The sequence below is a fragment of the Vitis vinifera genome, chromosome 10 (assembly GCF_030704535.1).
Source record: "Vitis vinifera cultivar Pinot Noir 40024 chromosome 10, ASM3070453v1".
In the NCBI taxonomy this organism is placed as follows: Eukaryota; Viridiplantae; Streptophyta; class Magnoliopsida; order Vitales; family Vitaceae; genus Vitis; species Vitis vinifera.
Genome location: NC_081814.1, coordinates 6354949 through 6373013, shown reverse-complemented (window position 1 = coordinate 6373013; position 18065 = coordinate 6354949). Strand labels below are relative to the sequence as shown.

Genomic DNA, 18065 nt, shown 5'->3' with positions numbered 1-18065 from the left:
GACTCTGCACCCCGACAGCCGTATGATCGAGTGATTTATCTTCAAATGTGGGTAGGTGGGAAATGGTGATTATGATCTTAAGGCGAAACATGAAAGGTGGGGGTGCCCTTATTGTGGGTCTTTTCTCATGGGAATGAGTCCGTCGAGGGGGAGATATTTTCTAGTTTCTACTATTTTGTAGACATTATTTGAATTGCACATTTGGAGGGGGGCCCTGGACGTTAATTTTGGGGAGCTTATGGGCCCAGCTCATTAATTATGAGGGCAAAAGGCATGGTTGGTTGGGGCATTTTAGGGGTAATCCTTCTCCTTGGTACGTGCCAAATTCAAAGGATGAAAAAATATCTTTCGACATTTTGAAATGTTGGTCTTTTTTTTTCCAACTTTCTATGGAAATTGTCTTCCCATGGGGCAAGAAAGTGATAATGTAATGCTTGATCATGCTATTCATACGTTGGTTGGTCCAACCTTTTTTTCGCTCCACAAAAGCTATTTTGAAAGCGGAGTCGATATCGTCATATTTGATCGAATGAAACTGTTATAAAATATCAATCAAAACATGAGAATTAATGTATGATTAAGTTAGGTGATGTTTGTTTTTTTGACTTTTTACTGAAGGTAATTTGTTTTTATAATTTGAGTTGTTTATTTTTTTTATTTTTTTATGACTTATCATAAACTTTTTACTGAATAAAAAAAGTTAAAATATGTAACTTTTTTCTAAATAGAAAAAATAACGTATTGATTTTTTTTTTTTTTTTTTACTTTTTAATACTTAATATAAATAAAATACTATAAAAACAAATAACCTAATATTTAACACTATTAAATGTTAAAGTTTCATTTAAAATTAAGTAACAAAACAAATATGAATTTATAAGTTTGGGCTTTGAGCTCTCCATCTACAGGTATAAAAATTGGGCCAAATGCAAAAGGCTAGACTTCGAAGGAATTGAATTCCGTACCCCCATGGACCCAACCCTCAAGCGTAGCTCCCATGCCATGTTCTAGCCCAAAGGAAAGCTATTGGAGACTAACAGCCCAACACAGACTCTTAAAAATATAAGAAATATTTGTGACAAAGAGACGCACACAATTGCACACAATTGAATTCGCAGTAAAGATAAAAAAATTAATAATAAAAAAATTTGTCCAAAAAGTGTATATTTCATATTTTTTACAAGTTGGAATGTATGCTTGTTTTATTTCTTTTAATCATATAACACAAAATATAAATTAATAAAATTTAGTATATATTGTTTTTAAACAAATTTTGGAAACCATTGTTATTAGGTCTGTACCAAGAAGAAAACGGCAAGGGCATTAGAACATTATTTTTAGCTATTTATACAGAACTTTAATAATGTAAGTGTGAAGTTGGTATTTCAATGCTAAATGGATTGTATGGTTTTAAGAGATGATAAGTTAGCTGACAAGAATAATAGATTCTTAAGTTTAGAGATTAAAGGTAATATAAAAATAATATAATAGATTGTTTATATTATGTTATTAACGGAGAATATTTGAAAGTTATCTCATAATTTAAATATTTATAATTTGTAATATAGAGTAAATCATTTAGAGGTCAAATTCTTAGAGATGTTATAAAGTTTGATTTCGTATCTTTCAATCGAATTTGTAAGTATTAAACAACCATGTCTACGTGTGTTAGGATTTGAGACTTGAGTTTGCCCAAGAACACACTCAAACCGCAAGGTGGTCCAGTGTAACGAGGTTGGAGCTGCACCCATGGGAATACGAGCATGTATGACAATTTTGATTTGGTTTAAGATTCTAATTACAGGTACATTGGCGGTTAGAAACTTTCCATCATCCTTAGCCAAGTTCTGCTAATCACACAAACCCCAACAAACATCCCTTAATGAACAAAATCCACTAGAAATGAGTAATAAACGGACGCCCCAAATTAAGGTTAAATCACAAAAAGACAATGACACATCATATTCTCCAAATTTCTAGCTCTACCAACTGCCTTTTATACCAGTAAACTTATCTTCCTACCACCTTTTCCTACCTTGTTTCTCCATTAGCAGGAAGGAAGGGTAGAGAATAAGCGTCAACAGAAGCAATTAAGCCTCTGTCTCCCTTCCGACTTATTGCTTTCTTGGAACCCCAAATGGGTCTCCGACTTGGGTTCATCTTCCTCCTCCTGGGCTTTGCCCTGGTGGTGGAGTCATTTTCCTTTGCAGATGATAGTTGGGATGATAGCCAAATCCAGTTGGTTGATGGCACCCAAGTGAATGCCACCGATGGCTTCGCTCCCTGCGACGGTGCAGTCGGTGATTGTATCAATGAAGACGACGAGATGATGATGGATTCGGAGACTAACCGACGATCACTGGCCCAACGCAGAAGGTACATCAGCTATGGAGCCCTGAGGAGGAACCAAGTACCATGCAACCGTCGTGGCCGCTCATACTACAACTGTAGGAGAGGTGGAAGGGCTAATCCTTACAGACGTGGTTGCAGTGTCATCACAAAGTGTCACAGGTTCACAGACTGAAGAAATTAATAAGTCCACAGAAGAAGAGAGGCCAAAAAAAAAAAAAAGAAAATAGAAGAAGAAGAAGAACCAGATAATGTCCATTATTGATCAGTATGTATGAATCTTTTCAATCTCACTCCTTTTAATCTTACATGATGTGGTGTTTTCTCCCCAACATTATTCCCATTATAATATGTATTATTTTATGAGAAAAAAAAAAAAAAATCTCAGCAGATAGCTAGGGTTTCTATGGTTGCTTGCTTGCATGCATGCATGCATGAACCTCCCCTATGTCTTCTTCCTCCTCCCATCTACTTCTCTGCTACTGGGTGTAATAATTTGAAAGAGTACAATTAATAAGGGAACAAGAATCCCATAAAGCATTCCTAAAATGGTTATATATATCAATCATGTTTCTGAAAAAATTAAAACAAAAATCCACAAAAATAAACCTTCTCCCATACCTGGATTTCCATTGTTTTCCTTATTAAACTGTTACATGTAGAGCCAGTTACATTGATTTCTTTTATCTTTTAGTAGCAAATTGCGTAGGATAGGATCAAGTCATGAACACAGGCACATGTACTTTACAACATCATCTTTAACAACTGTTCCCTAAAGGTGCAGACATGGTACAATGCTGGATGACACCGTGACCACCTCAAATAGCAGCTTCTGTCTTTGTCGCTTTTGTTTGATCAGGATATACAGTGAATGCCTGGAAAACTATATTAACATAATTAATAACAGAAGTTATTATAATTTTGACACACAAGTGGTGAGGTCCTGCGAATTGGTACGTTTTTTAGTTGGTTCAATATTAATTTTTCACAGTTGGGAGTCGCAGAGTATATTTTATTTGTCCTTAATTGATTCAGAAGCTTGAATTTTTTTTTTTTCCTTTCAAAAACTCAAAACAAACTCTTTTAAAAAACAAGTACTCAGTTACGTAAATATTATTAATAAATATTATTTGCTTTAAGTTAAAAAGAATTCTCATGATTTTAAAACATATCACATGTATAATTCTAAAAAAAAAAATTAAATATAAACAATTTGAGTATCTTTCAAATTCTTCTCTCACATGTGAGAAAGATAAATGTAGAAAATTAAATGTACTTTTTGAAAGGATTTGGCCAAAGCATTCAGTTTCTTTACTTGGTGGAAAGAACTTTTAGGCCACAGCCATCCTTTAATTTCAAATACCTTGGCTACAACTATAAAGAGGGTATGCTAGACTAGATTTTAATCATCGAAAAGGTTATGGGCTAGAGAACAAGGGGTGCGTTTGGTAAATAAGATTAGAATGAAGGTAAATCATGTTATCATATATATAAAGATTCGAAAATTTTGAGGGAAAGAAAATTCAAAAGGAAAAGTAAAAGAAGATAAAAATAGATTAAAAATTGATAAATTATTTTTATCTATTACTTTAAATTCATTTTATTTATTTTAACTTATTAATATAAATATTAAATAATTTAAAAATACATAAGCTTTTAACTGGTTTTTAATTTAATTTAATATTTTTTATAAGACAATCAAACATGAAAACATCGTTTTCTTTTGTATTTTTTTTCTTTTCTTATTATTTTCCGAGATCTAAACATAACCGAAATGAATTAAAATCCTAATGAAGATGAGTTATGATTTTCATATTCCTTTTTTTAAAAAGTCCTCCAACACATTAATAAATGATAATAAAATTGATGTCATTTTTATTCTCTATTTCATGGTTACTATTTAGAAAGATGAGTAAGAGTTGTACAAAGTTTGGATGAAAGGGAATCTGAGGGTGGGAATATATCCCCAAATTATAAATTGTGAGTGAAAGTGAAGGTCAGTAGTTCCCTTCATCTTTGGATGTTGTTGCTGACATCAATATCAATATCAATTTGGCACAAGAATCTCTCTTTTTAACACATCAATCAGTGGTGTAGCCGTGTAGCCCACTTTTCCATTAACCCTCCACCATGATGCTTTATGTTTGTATGTTAATGCAGCTCCCATAACCTTTAGAGATTGGACCAAACACAAACTAGTGTTTTTTAAGTCTGAGTGCAACCATCCCCAACACTTTGAGACTCATGGCTCACAGGCGTTGGCAGGTCCCATGGTTGAATTAAATTTGTCTATGCTTTTTTGAATATGATGCCAACCGTTGACCCATACACTCTGGCAGAATGCTTCCAATGAGAAATCAGGAAACCCCTCCCCACACTGAGAAAAATCAAATAAAATTGGTTGGAAAAAACTTGGAAGTCCTTTTTCAAATCTTGCCTTTTGCCAAGCCTCTCAATTTCTAACAGGTAACAACGACCCACCCAGGGGGCCAGAGACCAAATTCGCTGTGTACCTCTTTACTGGTTAGAATGTTTTGTCATGGTGACTGAAAAATTAAGATGGCAAAGCTGAATGATAAGATATAACATAACACTGCTCCTAATTAGCTCTATAAATACATCATTCGTGAATGAATACAATCTAAATTTCACATCATTAACTCTTTTTTTCTTTAATTGCCATCAACTTGTAACACCTTAGATGACAACTTGTTATCACTTGAGATTGGATCCATGAGTTTTTTTTTCTGCAACATGAGGTAATAAATGCATGGCAACCACTTATTCATCCCGGTGAAAGAGTTAGTGAAACAAAGACAGATGATCTTAGCATTAAAGGGGAAGGGAGAAGATGGAGTGATGATTGGCAAGCAAAGAGGGCTAGGCAAAGGGTGTCCAAACAGTTGCACATGAGACTTTCAAATTTCCAATTAATGCCCCACCAACTTATAGGGGGTCCGAAGTCCACAGGAACCATACCCACACAAAAGAACAAGACAAACAAGCAAACAAAGCACAAGAGGAAACCCCCACCATGTTTTCTGGCTTTCCTATTTTCATCACTCACTCTCTCTCTCTTTCTTTCTTTCTTTTGCTTTTCTTTTCTTCCATCATCACAAGTCCCACTTCCCCCCCCACTCCCACCTTCACTTTCTCATGTTCCCATTGATTACAGTTTGGTCTCTTTTCAGTCAAACGGCGACCTCTAAAAAGAGTTTTGGATTCATAGAAAGAACAACCACCTTTGCATGATAACCTTTACATCAATTCAACCTTGTATTAATGGGAGAACCCTGAAAACCCAAATGGGTCATCCCCAATTTTTATGGATCTCAATTAAACAACTTCCTCCTCCTGTTAAGATTTTCCTCCAATTGGGTCAAGGCTACATACAGTACATCAAACCAAGTCATCCCCAAATTCTTGCCTGACTATATAGAAAGATCTCAAATGGAAGAGTCAAATGGCTCAGTGAGTCAGTTTCATCTCCAAGATGGACATGCTCTTGATTTTAAAGGCTCAGTGAACCTGCCTGTACAAGCCTAATACCATAATGGTAATGGTACAAAAAGCAATTCAAGCTTGCAATAGAAACCCGAATCCCAAAGAACGTTCTCTTAATATGGAGAAAAAAAATCTCATCTCATAGACAATAATATCCAAGAGGCTATCTTGCTTGATAGTAGAAAAAGACCTTAAATGGGATAATGACACTAATAGGTAGAAGCTTATTTTTCATTAATGATGATAGATCCACAGCATGCCCTTAAAAAGTTGAGAAACAGTAGTACAACCCAATAGCATAGAGATAAAGGTACAAAGTATGAATGATTAAGATAAAAAAAAAGGGGTGGAGAGTGCTTACAAGTCAAGCACATAGAATGCCCTGCCTGCCTTGGGCATCTTTTCCCACAGGCCCTTTCATCAATCAGAAAGACAACAAAAGGGTCAAGATTCCTTGCCCATTTATCTACTCTTTCTCTCTTTCTTTCTTCCACAGCTAGCTTAGCTCAGTTGCTTTGCCCACTGCTACACACTTTCCCCAATTCATATGCACTTCTTACAAAGCTTATTAATTCTGTAAAGTAAATGCAACTGAATTGGATCTCACTCATTCACTCATTGATTGAGAGAGAGAATTCTCATTTCTCATATATTTATATATATATATATATATGCATAGTAGTTCGTGAAAATTTGAAAAATAAAATAAAATAAGGGAACACACCTCTCGGGATTTTCAGCTTCCTCCTCATGGATCGAACCACTCTATGATAATTGATAAATAAGACCAAAAATAGAAGGGCAAGATTTTGAATTTAATCTTCCATTATTTGGAAATTTAGTGAAGGGAGAAAGAAGGAGAAGAAGCAAAAGGATGCCATTGAATTGGTCCAAATAAATAATTGAGCTTTTCATTGACCAGAAAACAACATGGCATACAACACAAGTAATTAATAAGACACAAAAAAATTTCTTTTTCTTTTCTTTTTTCATCAGATTTTTCTCGGCAACCAAACATAACCCAAGGAAAAAAAAGAAACAGAGATCAAATTTTACAATTCTCTCCAAATATCCCATTACAAATTGATCATTTTCCTCGTGAATGCCAATATTATATTCTTACATAAAATCAGCGTAAAAATTATTCAAGAAGAAGTCGAAGAACCTGGAACTCTGGGGGAAGTCACCGGAAACAGAGACAAAAGCCGAGGCTCGGAGTCCCTCGGGGTCGTCGCCGGCGATGGATGCAAGAAAAAGCCTTTCTCTGCGATCGCCTTCTCCTCAGCTTCAGAATCCAAATTTGCATTAGCAGAAGCAGAAGAACTACAAGAATTCATGGGAGATCTATTAAACGGGTCAGGTATCAACGGCGTCACCGGACTTAAAACCAGAGCCGGAAAATCAAGCATGCTAGGAGAGAGTATCTCGGGCTTCCGCGGAGAAAATCCAGAATTGTTCTGAACAAACCCAGGTATGAGAGGACTGAGCTTGAGGTTCTTGAGGCTGTTCCTCCTCTCGTAGAGCTTGAACCCTGGTTGCTTCTTGGCCCCCGTTTTGATGGGAGGAATATGGGTCCTCGGATCGGAGACTGGTTTGGAAGCCGAGGCCTGTTTGGCTGTCTCAGAGGATCCGGTGAGCATTTGGACCACTTGCTTGAAGGAGGAGGTGTCTGCTTGAACGAAGGTTGTCGGGTAAGGATTCGATTCGGATCGGGTAATAGGTTTGGGAGTTGGCGGGTGGTGGAGTCCATTGCTGTTGCTGCTACTGCTGCTGCTACTGTTGGTGCTGTGGCTGTTTGGAGATGGTATGAGACTTGGGTTCTGCCCTTCCAGAGGTTTTGGCGAGTTTTCCATTGATGGGTCTGTCTGTCTCCGAGGCTCCCAGAGAGAAAAAAGAAAAAAAGTTGAAGAGAAGAAGAAGAAGAAGAAAGAGAGAGGCTTTGATGAGAGAATAGGATGAGACTTTGGCACCCATCGAGTCTTTTGTTACTTTCTTTTGGTTTGGTAAGAAATGTTTTGGTGGGGGTACTTTGGAGTTTGGACCACTCCACTTCCCTCCCTAGAGCGTGCCCAACACCCTCCAATGGCTAAAAAACCAGAGTGGACCTGTCAGCTGATGTGTAAAACCCATGACAGTATCCCACTCCCCACACAAGCGCGTGGTAGAAAGAGTAAGATGTAACAGCCCCAAGTGGTAACATGCCATTGGTGCTGTTTGGAATATAAGACCAGATGAGAAGGGAGGTGTGGGTGTGGGAGTGAGGAAATAGTCAAAAAGAGTTCAATGTTTGGCATTGACTAGAAGGGCCCTTCATCTTGGCTGACTCTGCCATAATATCATATGCCCTTGTTTCTTATGTCACCCATTTTCAATCTCTACAACTTCATCTCATATTTTAAATGCCATGTTATCATACAAAAAGTTTAAGTTTTAAGATCACTCCTACTTCAATAAAATGATACCATCTCAAACTCATTATAGTTTGATGGACCAAATCGAAGCAATGGGTTGTAAGTCAGTCACCCACAAGAACTTTACCCCTTCTCCTACATATTTTTCAACTACTAATTCAACATATGCAGGATTGCATCATCTATTTTTCCAACAAGAGATTGTATTTCACGCATAAATTCCATTAATCCCAGTAAAGGTATGCTTTTAAAATCGAAGGATGCACTGAGAGAGTAGGACAAGTATTTAGAATTTGTACTAAAATGGGGGTGGGGGTGTCCTTTTATAGTCGTTCTTTTTGAAGTGGAGAGAAAAAAGGCTAAGGCTAAATGGCAAGCCTTTTGAACTATACCAATTTAGAGAGGTGAGAGATGAGAGATGCAATCTTGATTAGTGCACCATACAGCTTTCCCACAAGTCAAACATGCATATTGATATATGCCCACTTTCAAATTGACACTAAATGGGATCTTTCTAAGGGGGAAAAAAAAAAGTGAAAATGAGAGGTGAATCAAATTCTCATTTCTAAAATGAAAGCAAATGCTGTGGAAAGTAGAAGGGGGAAGGGACCACATTTCATCAAGTCCTACACTTCTCCGGGAACAAAAATGATGATCTAAGGATCAAAACATGTATTATTATCATTATTATTATTATTGTTGTTGTTATTGTTATAATATTGTGTAAGTTTTTTCAGGTCCAAGTCCAAGTGATGATATAATGAGATGGACTCCAACTTTATTGAAAAACCCTAGATGCCGCCACTCAAGGCAACTACCATGAATTAGAAATCGTGGGGAAAAAAATATCAAGAAATAAAATTCTCATGGCAAAATGGGATATCAATTGATGGGAATGGTGAGGATGATATTTATGAATTGGGTATGACTTCTACGAAGCTTCCCGTGGATATAAAAAAAGGTCCACATTATGACTTGTTGCAATTTTCTTAGACCAGAAGCCAGCAGACAAGTCCCAGCTAATGGTTTTTCTCGTGTATGTATGCTGTGTGCTTCCAGGAAATCCTGTGCGGATCTTTGAGTTTGGGTCAATTTTTTCTGGATTTTTGGACTACATGGCGGGACTTGAATGGTAAGCTTATTTGGGCCTTTTGCTTTGACATGCTATGCTCCTTACAATTGATTGTCTTTTGATGGCTAGTGAAAATTGCCCCATGAATTGAACGTATCTTGAACTTATTTATGGTTGTTTTTGTCTTTTTTAATTAGACAAAAGATATTTTCCTTGTACCATTAATTTCTAAAGCTGCTTTCATTGTCCATTAAATATCCCACATTCTTTTTCTTTTGAATAGTATATTTACTTACCTTAGCAAGGCTCTTTCATTTGGGTTGATAAATATTATTGTTGATGCATTATATTAGTTTGACAATTTTATTCTATTATAATATTAAATTGGACGTAGAGGATTTTATGGGTTGGAATCGAGTTTGAGCTAATTCAGAGTTGATTCATATTCAAGCTATATATACATTGAATGTATTAGAGAATAAGAAAGGATTATTACATGTGCATTAGGTAAAATTTTGGAAGGACTATCGAAAAATTGAGTCAAGTATGCAAATTGAAATTTGAATGTTTGAACATCATGTTTGGGGCGTTTAAATGTCTATAAATGATCAAACGTCATGTTAGTGGGCATTCAAATGTCTCATATAGTCGTTCACATGTTATTACCCCAATTTGAGTGGTGTTTTGGTAATTTTAATTTTTAAAAATTCTTTTAAAATATTCTCCTAGGATTTTGATGTAAAAATAGAATTTTTTTAAAGTTGAAAAATAAGTACAAGAAGATAGTAATCTCTTTACCTTGGTTCTCCTTTCAAAAATTTTAAGTGGTATTTTGGTAATTTTAATTTTAAAAAATCTCTTTAAAATATTCTCCTTGGGTTTTGATGTAAAAATAGAATTTTCTAAAATTGAAAAACAAGTACAAAAAGATAGTCATCTCATTTTCCTAATTTTCCTTCAATCAAATTTTTTAAGAGTAATCTTAAAAGAAGTTTTGATAAAAAGGAAGATATAACAATCTACTAATCTAGATAGAAGTTTGAGACATTTGCTAAGAAATATGTGGTGCTACATCGAGGATGTGAAGGGTTATTTAGATGTTGATTGAAATTAGATCCTTAGGAGCAGGGTATACCCGGATTCTTGCGTTTTTAAATGGTATTTTGGTAATTTTAATTTTAAAAAATTCCTCTAAAATATTCTCTTAGGGTTTTGATGTAAAAATAGAATTTTCTAAAGTTGGAAAACATGTGCAATAAGATAGTCATGTCTCTACCTTGGTTCCCCATCTCTTAGAGTTTTCAAAACCAATATTGAAAGAATTTTTGACAAAATAGAAGGTACAACGATTTGCTAGCCTTAATAGAAGGTTGAGGCATCCACTAAGGAACATGTGTTGCTAATTGTGGACATGGAAGGTTGTTTAGGTGTTGATTGATATTGGATCCTTGGGAGTAGCCACATCAGGTCAGTTAATACTATGTACAACTTATTTCATTACATCGGCCTATGGTTTTTTACACTCACTTAGTTTCTAACAGACTCTATCAATGGTTTATCCATATAAAATCAATGTTATTGTGTGTACTTGATGTTTAACTATATCCATTATTTGAATCATTGTTATCATTAAAACTTGGATGATAAAATTTTGGCACAAATTGTGTGGACTACATATGTAATCCTCGACACCCCAACCCTCGATAGTTGAACATAATAAGAATTTAAATTTATCTATACACAAATATAAAATATGTTTAAATATTTAAATAACATCTTTGAAAACTAGTATAAATTTTAATAATTATTCCTCCACCACAAAAATGTTCATTCAATCCACAAAGTTTTAAGAATCAAAACCTAAACCTTAAATGCTACATTTATATATTCTTCTGTAAATCTTCTTTCTTGATTACATATCTTTTTATGTAACACTTGTAATATTAATTAAAATCTTATCATCGGTTTAAAAGAAATAAAATAAAACTAACAAATAAGTTATTAAAATATCATAATACAATAAGAGTTAAATAAAATACATTTTTCCAACCAAACAAAATAATTTAATTTATGTAATTATATAAATAATTAAATATTTCATTTGAACTAAACTAAATCTTTTTTATACTCTTGTAACATAAATATTTGTGTTACAAGTTGTTTTTTACTAATAAAAAAAATTATAGCACAAATATTATTCGAAGTTCAAACTATACATAACCAATTTTAATCTATGTATATTTCATTATCAAATTGAGTTTTATTTTTATTTTTTTACAATTATACTCGAACTCATTTCTCTAATTCCTTAAAGAGAAGTTAAAAGCTTATAATCAAGATCATAGTTAAACTAAAATCAATTAACTAATATTTCTACTAAATTAATAACCGAAACAAATCTAAGTGAAAGAGCGAAGGAGCTATGTCTTTAAGCATTGAAATCTTTTTCAACAAAAAGGAAACAATAGAAAAAAAAGATTAGTGCTAACTAATGCAAATTGTACACCAACAACTTATTGGTAAATAATAAAAGTTTAATAATATATGGAGGAGAATTGGTTGAAAATTTCTTAATTCGATAACACTTCTTAGATTACCAAACTCAATCTGAGTAACCAAAAAAGAAAAAAAGAAAAAAAAATTAGCAACAAAAAAAAAATGTAATTTTTAAATAAAAACTTTAAAAAACTAAAGAGGCAAGACATTAGGACAAAGAAAAGGACCAAAAAAAAAAGGGTAGGGCTAACTAATACATACAATATATCAAGCCACCAATCAAAATGGAACCCCTAAATTTGTTGAAAATGTTATTCTCATTAACCATTAAGAAAATATGATTAAAAGGTAAAATATTGTCCAATAATTAAAAAAAAATACAAATTTCATTAGACAGGGAATATAAAATGCACATATGTGATATCTCACATAAGAATATTTGGGTTTCTAAATTCACACTTATTTACAATATAATAAGAAATTATAGAAAGGACAAGAAAGAATTATAAATATTTCATTGTTCTTAAAATATACAAGTAGAAATAGAAATTAAAAATCAAATTTAATTAGTATTGTATTATAAAAATTTATGAAACTTTTAACTGAATTAGATCATACAAAATTATGATATATTTGAATGTTATATTAATAATATTTTATGATTTTTCTATAAAAATAAATATTGGAAGAGAAATGATAAAATATCTACAATTTAAAAAATATTATGATAAAAATAATATAGGTTCGCCATTAACTATTAAGTGATAATTAATATCTTACGATAGTAAATTATGAAAAGTTTAAAAAAATGATACAACATCTATTTTAAAAAAAAATATAAGAAAATTTTAAATCAATTTTATTATTATTATTGCTATTATTATTATTATTTGGCAAAAATTATGAGTTTTTTTTCTCTTAAAGATATGACATTTTTAAAAATCATGGATTTTTCTCTACAAAACTATCATATGAGAAATTATAAAAAAAAACCCATATTTTTTTATTTATCAAATTATGATTAAAATATAAATAAAATATATTATCAATATCATACAACAAGACAATTAAATTTTAAAAATATTTTAGAATACATTAATATTTTAAATAATTTCTTCTAAAAATGGATAAAAAAAAGTTGTTATGAAAATAATAAAAATATTGAAATATTAAAAATGTTATGATCAAAAAATATATTCTCATATAAATTGGTATTTATTAATATTGTATAGAGTTAAAAAAAAAATCATCATTATATTATCTTATCCATCTCCATATTATATATATAACCATTATAAAAAAAATCATACTCATGACAAATAAATTATTTTCAATACAATTATGTATATTGCTATTTGTATTGACTAGTATCTATTATAATAACACTATTTTATTGAATAATTATTTTCATTAAGAAAACCAATAGCAAAAGGTTATTTAATTTTTTTTTATAGATAAATCGCTTTTATAACAAAGTATGTTGGTTGATTTGCATGCTTAAATCTATCGCAATAATATACTTGTTTTTTTAATAATAGGTCATTTAATTTACGATGAAGTAGATATGTTAGAAATTTGCGATTGCTTAAATTTGACCCGTTAATCTTAGTTTACTTACATCCATAGAATTTTTAGAAGACTCTATGGTTGATTTTTCTCCTTTCATCCAATGTTGTTATGCGTCCTTAATGTCAACTATATTCATTGTTGGAATCAGTGCCATTATTAAAATTCGAGTAACTAAAAAATTGAAGTAAATTACTTCAACTATTAATTCACCCCAGCAGATAATTTTGTACGTGGATTCTTTTATCTTGGGAAGAAGTTCAAAGATGTGTCGATAAAAATGATGAGAGGGAAAAAGTGATGTTTCATCAAAGGGGCTTTTCAAGAAGTGAATTAAACATGTGCCTTGCTTTTACATCTCTCTCTCTCTCTCTCTCTCTCGTGCTCAGTTTCCTCACTTGGCCCTTTCATGATGCCAATTGTACAAGTGAAAAAAAAAGCACTTTCGGTGGAGAAATTTTTGTGGCCAACACTCTCATTATTTCAATCAAATTGCTCGTACCATTAGCATTGCATGTCTTTCTTTTTCCTGTGTCTTCGACCAGTTTCTTGGTTTCCCTTTTGATGAAGTTTCCGGTGATCTTCTTTTCTTGAATTTTGGTGAAAGAAGGTGAAGACTCGAGAGGACGATTGAGCTTAGTTAGGCTTCCGTTTGGACATAACCAGTGTTTGAAATTATTTTACGGGTGAAAACTATTGTCTCTGTACTGTTCTTGGAGGACCTGGTTTTGTTGCATACCACTGAATTTCTGCAATGGAACTTGTATCAGACCATACTTGAAGTCTTGAACAGACCCTAATGGGCTTTGGCCATTGTCCACGACAACCAATCTGGGCCAGGGGGCTTTCTGGTAGTCTGATGATGGATGCGAGGGTGATAAGGTGAACATCGGAGGTCTTTTTCGCTTTAGTCGGTCAATGGGTATCATTTCTTTTCTATTTTCATTTCAAATTAGAACATTTAGTGGGTCAAGGAGTAACCTTTCATTTCTTGGAATTTCATTTCAAATCTTAATATTTTGTTCGATTCATGAGAAAAACTAAGAACAGAAAAACAAATATTGAGAAATTATTTTTTAATGTTTAATTTTATTATACAAAATGTGAAAGAAAATGAAATATAATTAAAATTTATTAAAAAATTATGTAATTTAAAAGAAATAAAAATTTAAAATAATATAGAAAAATAATTGATTAACTAATCTATTTTTTTCTTCTATATTTTATTATTTTTTCTTTATATATTTCATGAATCAGATATATTAGATTTTTATTTTTAATATATAAAAAGAGACTGGAGTATAGTTCCTATAAAAATTTGATTGAAAATGAGTTATAATAATTTTTACAATCAAATTTTATAATATATTTAAAAAAATTGACTTCTAAATAATAGACTCTATCTTATAAATACTTTTTATGTCATTTTATTTATGTTCTAATAAAAATGATAACAACTATAAATATTTAAATTTTGAGTTAATTTTTAAATATCCTTCGTTAATGACAGAGAAAATATCGTACGTTAATAACATAGCATAAGAAATGTTACTTTTTTTTTTTTAAGTTCAAATTTTTAAAGTTGAAAGAGAGAGAAAGACGTGGATGAAGGCAATGAAGCACAGTTCACAAATCGGTGGCAGTACATTTCCAGTTCAAATTAAATTTCAAAACTCACCAGCCAATGCACTGTTTGGCTACAAACTCTAGCGTTTTTCCCCAGGAAAAAAAAGTGTTTCCATGTCATGTCTGCCATAAGTGACACAGTTGTTTTTTTGACCGTTAATTTGCTTTGAAGAAAGAAAACAGGAAAAGATTAAAAAGAAGAAAGATAATTTATTTATTGATATAACATGTAGAGAGATAAGATTTATTGTCACGCAAACCTCTACAGTACAATACAACGCATGCAGTGGGGAAACCCAAATTTACGGCACTACGAAATCCTAGAAAGCTGTAGCACAAAGTGAAGACAAGACTTCAGATGATCAGCGGGGGCACTCGACTTTTTTGGCAGGCTCAAAGGCAAATGGTCCGACCGAGAAGGTAACATATGGAGGGGGTGGGAGCCCAGCAGGTGGCTTCTCGGGCCTCAGAATCGCACCCTTCAATCCGAAGTGAAGATCAGTTGCTAGGTTGCATGTAGGCGAGGATGATGAAACTAGAGACACCTTGCACTTGTGGGCTCCAAACGTGGTTATCTTCTTTGGGGCTTGGATGAAGAAGTAGCCATTTTTGTCTGTTTTGCCTAGTACGACGAGTGGGTACTTGGTGTTGTTGCATTGTAGTTTCACAGTGGCACCTGTTTTCATGACAATCACAAAGCATAGTGTCAGCAGCTAGAAAAAAGGACGAAAGCTTATGTGTGTGCATATGCTTGGAAATATGCATGCTATGCATGCATGCATCCATCCATCGATCCATTCAAACATGTAAGCACATATTCGAGATAAAACCCTAAAAGCAGAGAGGTTTTAAGTGGTGAATAAGGTTCAGATCTGAACTGAAATGAGTAAAAATGCATAGGATAGTATGAGTTTGAGATATTAAAACGAACCCAAAAGTGGTGAAGCTCCCAAAAGGGTATCAATCCCTCTATACTTGCAGGCCTTGCAGTAAACAACACCTTGCACAGCCACAAGACTCCTAGGGGGGAAATGAATTGGCGGGTGTGCGGGGGGATGGCCAGGAGCATGAACTGGTGGGCGAGTTGGAGGGTGCATAGGAGGATGAACTGGTGGGTGGCTAGGGACATGAACTGGTGGGTGAGTTGGAGGGTGGCTTGGAACATGAACTGGTGGGTGCATCGGAGGGGGGCTGGGAGGATAATGAGCGGGAGGGTGATGCGGTGGGTGAGTGGGAGGAAGATGAGTTGGTGGGCGAGTGGGAGGGTGAACAGGAGGGTGAGTAGGGGGTTGGTGATGGTGATGGTGGTGGTGGTGGTGGTGGTGGTGACTGGGAGCGGGGGCTTCTACCGGGGGGTAAGAGCCACCACGGTGGTGCGGTGGAAGCGCACCATCGATGATAGCCTCAGCCTCTTCACCAAAAACAGTGGTGAAGCAGCTCAGCAAGAGCAGAGACACCACAAAACACTTCATCTTTGTCTCTTCTCAGGACACAGCGAAGTGAGCTAGCAAAAGGATTGAATTTATAGGAGTTAGGGGCAGGATTCTCTGATAAAGAGCGAGTTTTAAAATGGTGGACACCCACTCCAGCTGGGGCTTCTACCACACAAGCAGAGACTAGAAAGAAAACCGGAGAGGAGAGGAGAGGAGAGGAGGTAATTTTGAAATATAAAAAACAATTTTTGGGGTTGCTTTTAAAAAAAATGCTTTAGGGTGTAGTAGCGGTGCAGGAGATAGACAAGTGGTGCACGGCTTCACATGCATGGGGGCAAGTAGCCTTTGGATTTGGAATTTTGCACATATTGCAATGCTTTTTAATGGAAGTTTCCAATGCATTCCTTGCTTTAACACCAAATCTAATTTTGTTGTCCAGTTTTAAACCTTAATTCTAAACCCAGTCCTTGCTGGATGAGTCCATCGCAAGCAATAGGGAGTCAGGGACTTTGTCCTTTATTTAGTTGTAGAGTAGTACCCTATGGGTTTTTTAGGCCAAGTTTTCCTCCCCGGTCAGTCCCATCTTGAATGTCCTTGAAATACGGCTCAACTTTAGCCAAAATAAATATTATTTATTATTATTTTTCATGCATAAAAGGTTTGTTTTTTTCTGTGCCTGTTGCTTTAAGCTTTATCAATTTAGTGGTGTAATACTTGAAACCCTAGGCGTGACAATATCCCAAAATAACGCCAATATATTGTATTAACCCTTACGACTTCTGTTCGAAACTGTAAAACCTTAAAAATAGGAGGGTATAAATGCTATTATGACAAAGTAAAGAGATATATAAGCAAAATTTACCAAAAACTGAAGCGTGAGGCGTGATTGTGAAAGATTTTGAGAGTGGGAACGTTGGATGCCCACAAAAGCGGTCAAAAAAGGCCATTGGTAATTTATATTAAAAAAAATCCAACGGCTGTGATTTAAGAAATGGAATGGATGAGACGTTGGGATGATGGGAAGGGGCAAGAATGATGATAAACCAATAAAAGCCCACGTGGTAGAAGAGAGGAGAGGACCCTTCAATTCCCCTAAAGTTGTGGCATGTGGAGCCAGCTATGATCCTCTATATTAAAACAGTATGGGCATTGATTAAGGTTGATCTTATGATTTTGCCTCGTGGATCGGGTTAATTCAGTCATTGACTTCACTCATCGCCTAGCCATTTTATTATTTCATCGGATCAATCCTCTGGATTCACCTCTCCCTTGCCTAATTTACTAATTTAATTAAGCATTTGTGAGCGCGACTTTGAATTCTGCTCTAAAATCAGGTGAGATAGCTTCCTCGCATTTGGACAAAATCAAGTAAAAAAGAAAACTACTTTACTCAACAGCGATCTCTGCCAGAAAGAAAATTCAAAAATGGAAAAGGGAGAGCGAGCGGTGGAGTTAATTCCAGAAACCTCATATGTCATCAGTGTGACAGCACTGACTGGTGAAGCATGTTGCAACTCAAGTCACTCCAACCGAAAAAGTGGGGAGTAAGGAAACAGTTCCCTACTGGAATTTGAATTTGAATTTGAATTAGAATTATGACATTTTACC

The 18065-nt window shown here is 34.2% G+C and overlaps 3 protein-coding genes across 3 annotated transcripts; 1 reads left to right on the top strand and 2 right to left on the bottom strand.

Moving 5' to 3' along the window:
* The first annotated feature begins 2040 nt into the window (after nucleotides 1-2040).
* Nucleotides 2041-2889, top strand: LOC100267454 (protein RALF-like 19). Its single transcript, XM_002280166.5, has one exon. It carries the CDS (start codon nucleotides 2138-2140, stop codon nucleotides 2522-2524), a length of 387 nt encoding a protein of 128 aa, XP_002280202.2. The 5' UTR covers nucleotides 2041-2137; the 3' UTR covers nucleotides 2525-2889.
* A 3914-nt stretch (nucleotides 2890-6803) lies between these two features.
* Nucleotides 6804-7865, bottom strand: LOC100262292 (uncharacterized). Its single transcript, XM_019218555.2, has one exon. The coding sequence runs from the start codon at nucleotides 7704-7706 to the stop codon at nucleotides 6999-7001; it is 708 nt and encodes a 235-aa protein (XP_019074100.2). The 5' UTR covers nucleotides 7707-7865; the 3' UTR covers nucleotides 6804-6998.
* Nucleotides 7866-15214: 7349 nt separating this feature from the next.
* On the bottom strand, nucleotides 15215-16857 carry LOC100260626 (non-classical arabinogalactan protein 31). Its single transcript, XM_002274257.5, has 2 exons — nucleotides 15956-16857; nucleotides 15215-15700 (listed from the first exon to the last, which is right to left on the bottom strand). Exons 1-2 carry the CDS (start codon nucleotides 16494-16496, stop codon nucleotides 15387-15389), a joined length of 855 nt encoding a protein of 284 aa, XP_002274293.5. The 5' UTR covers nucleotides 16497-16857; the 3' UTR covers nucleotides 15215-15386.
* Nucleotides 16858-18065: the final 1208 nt, after the last annotated feature.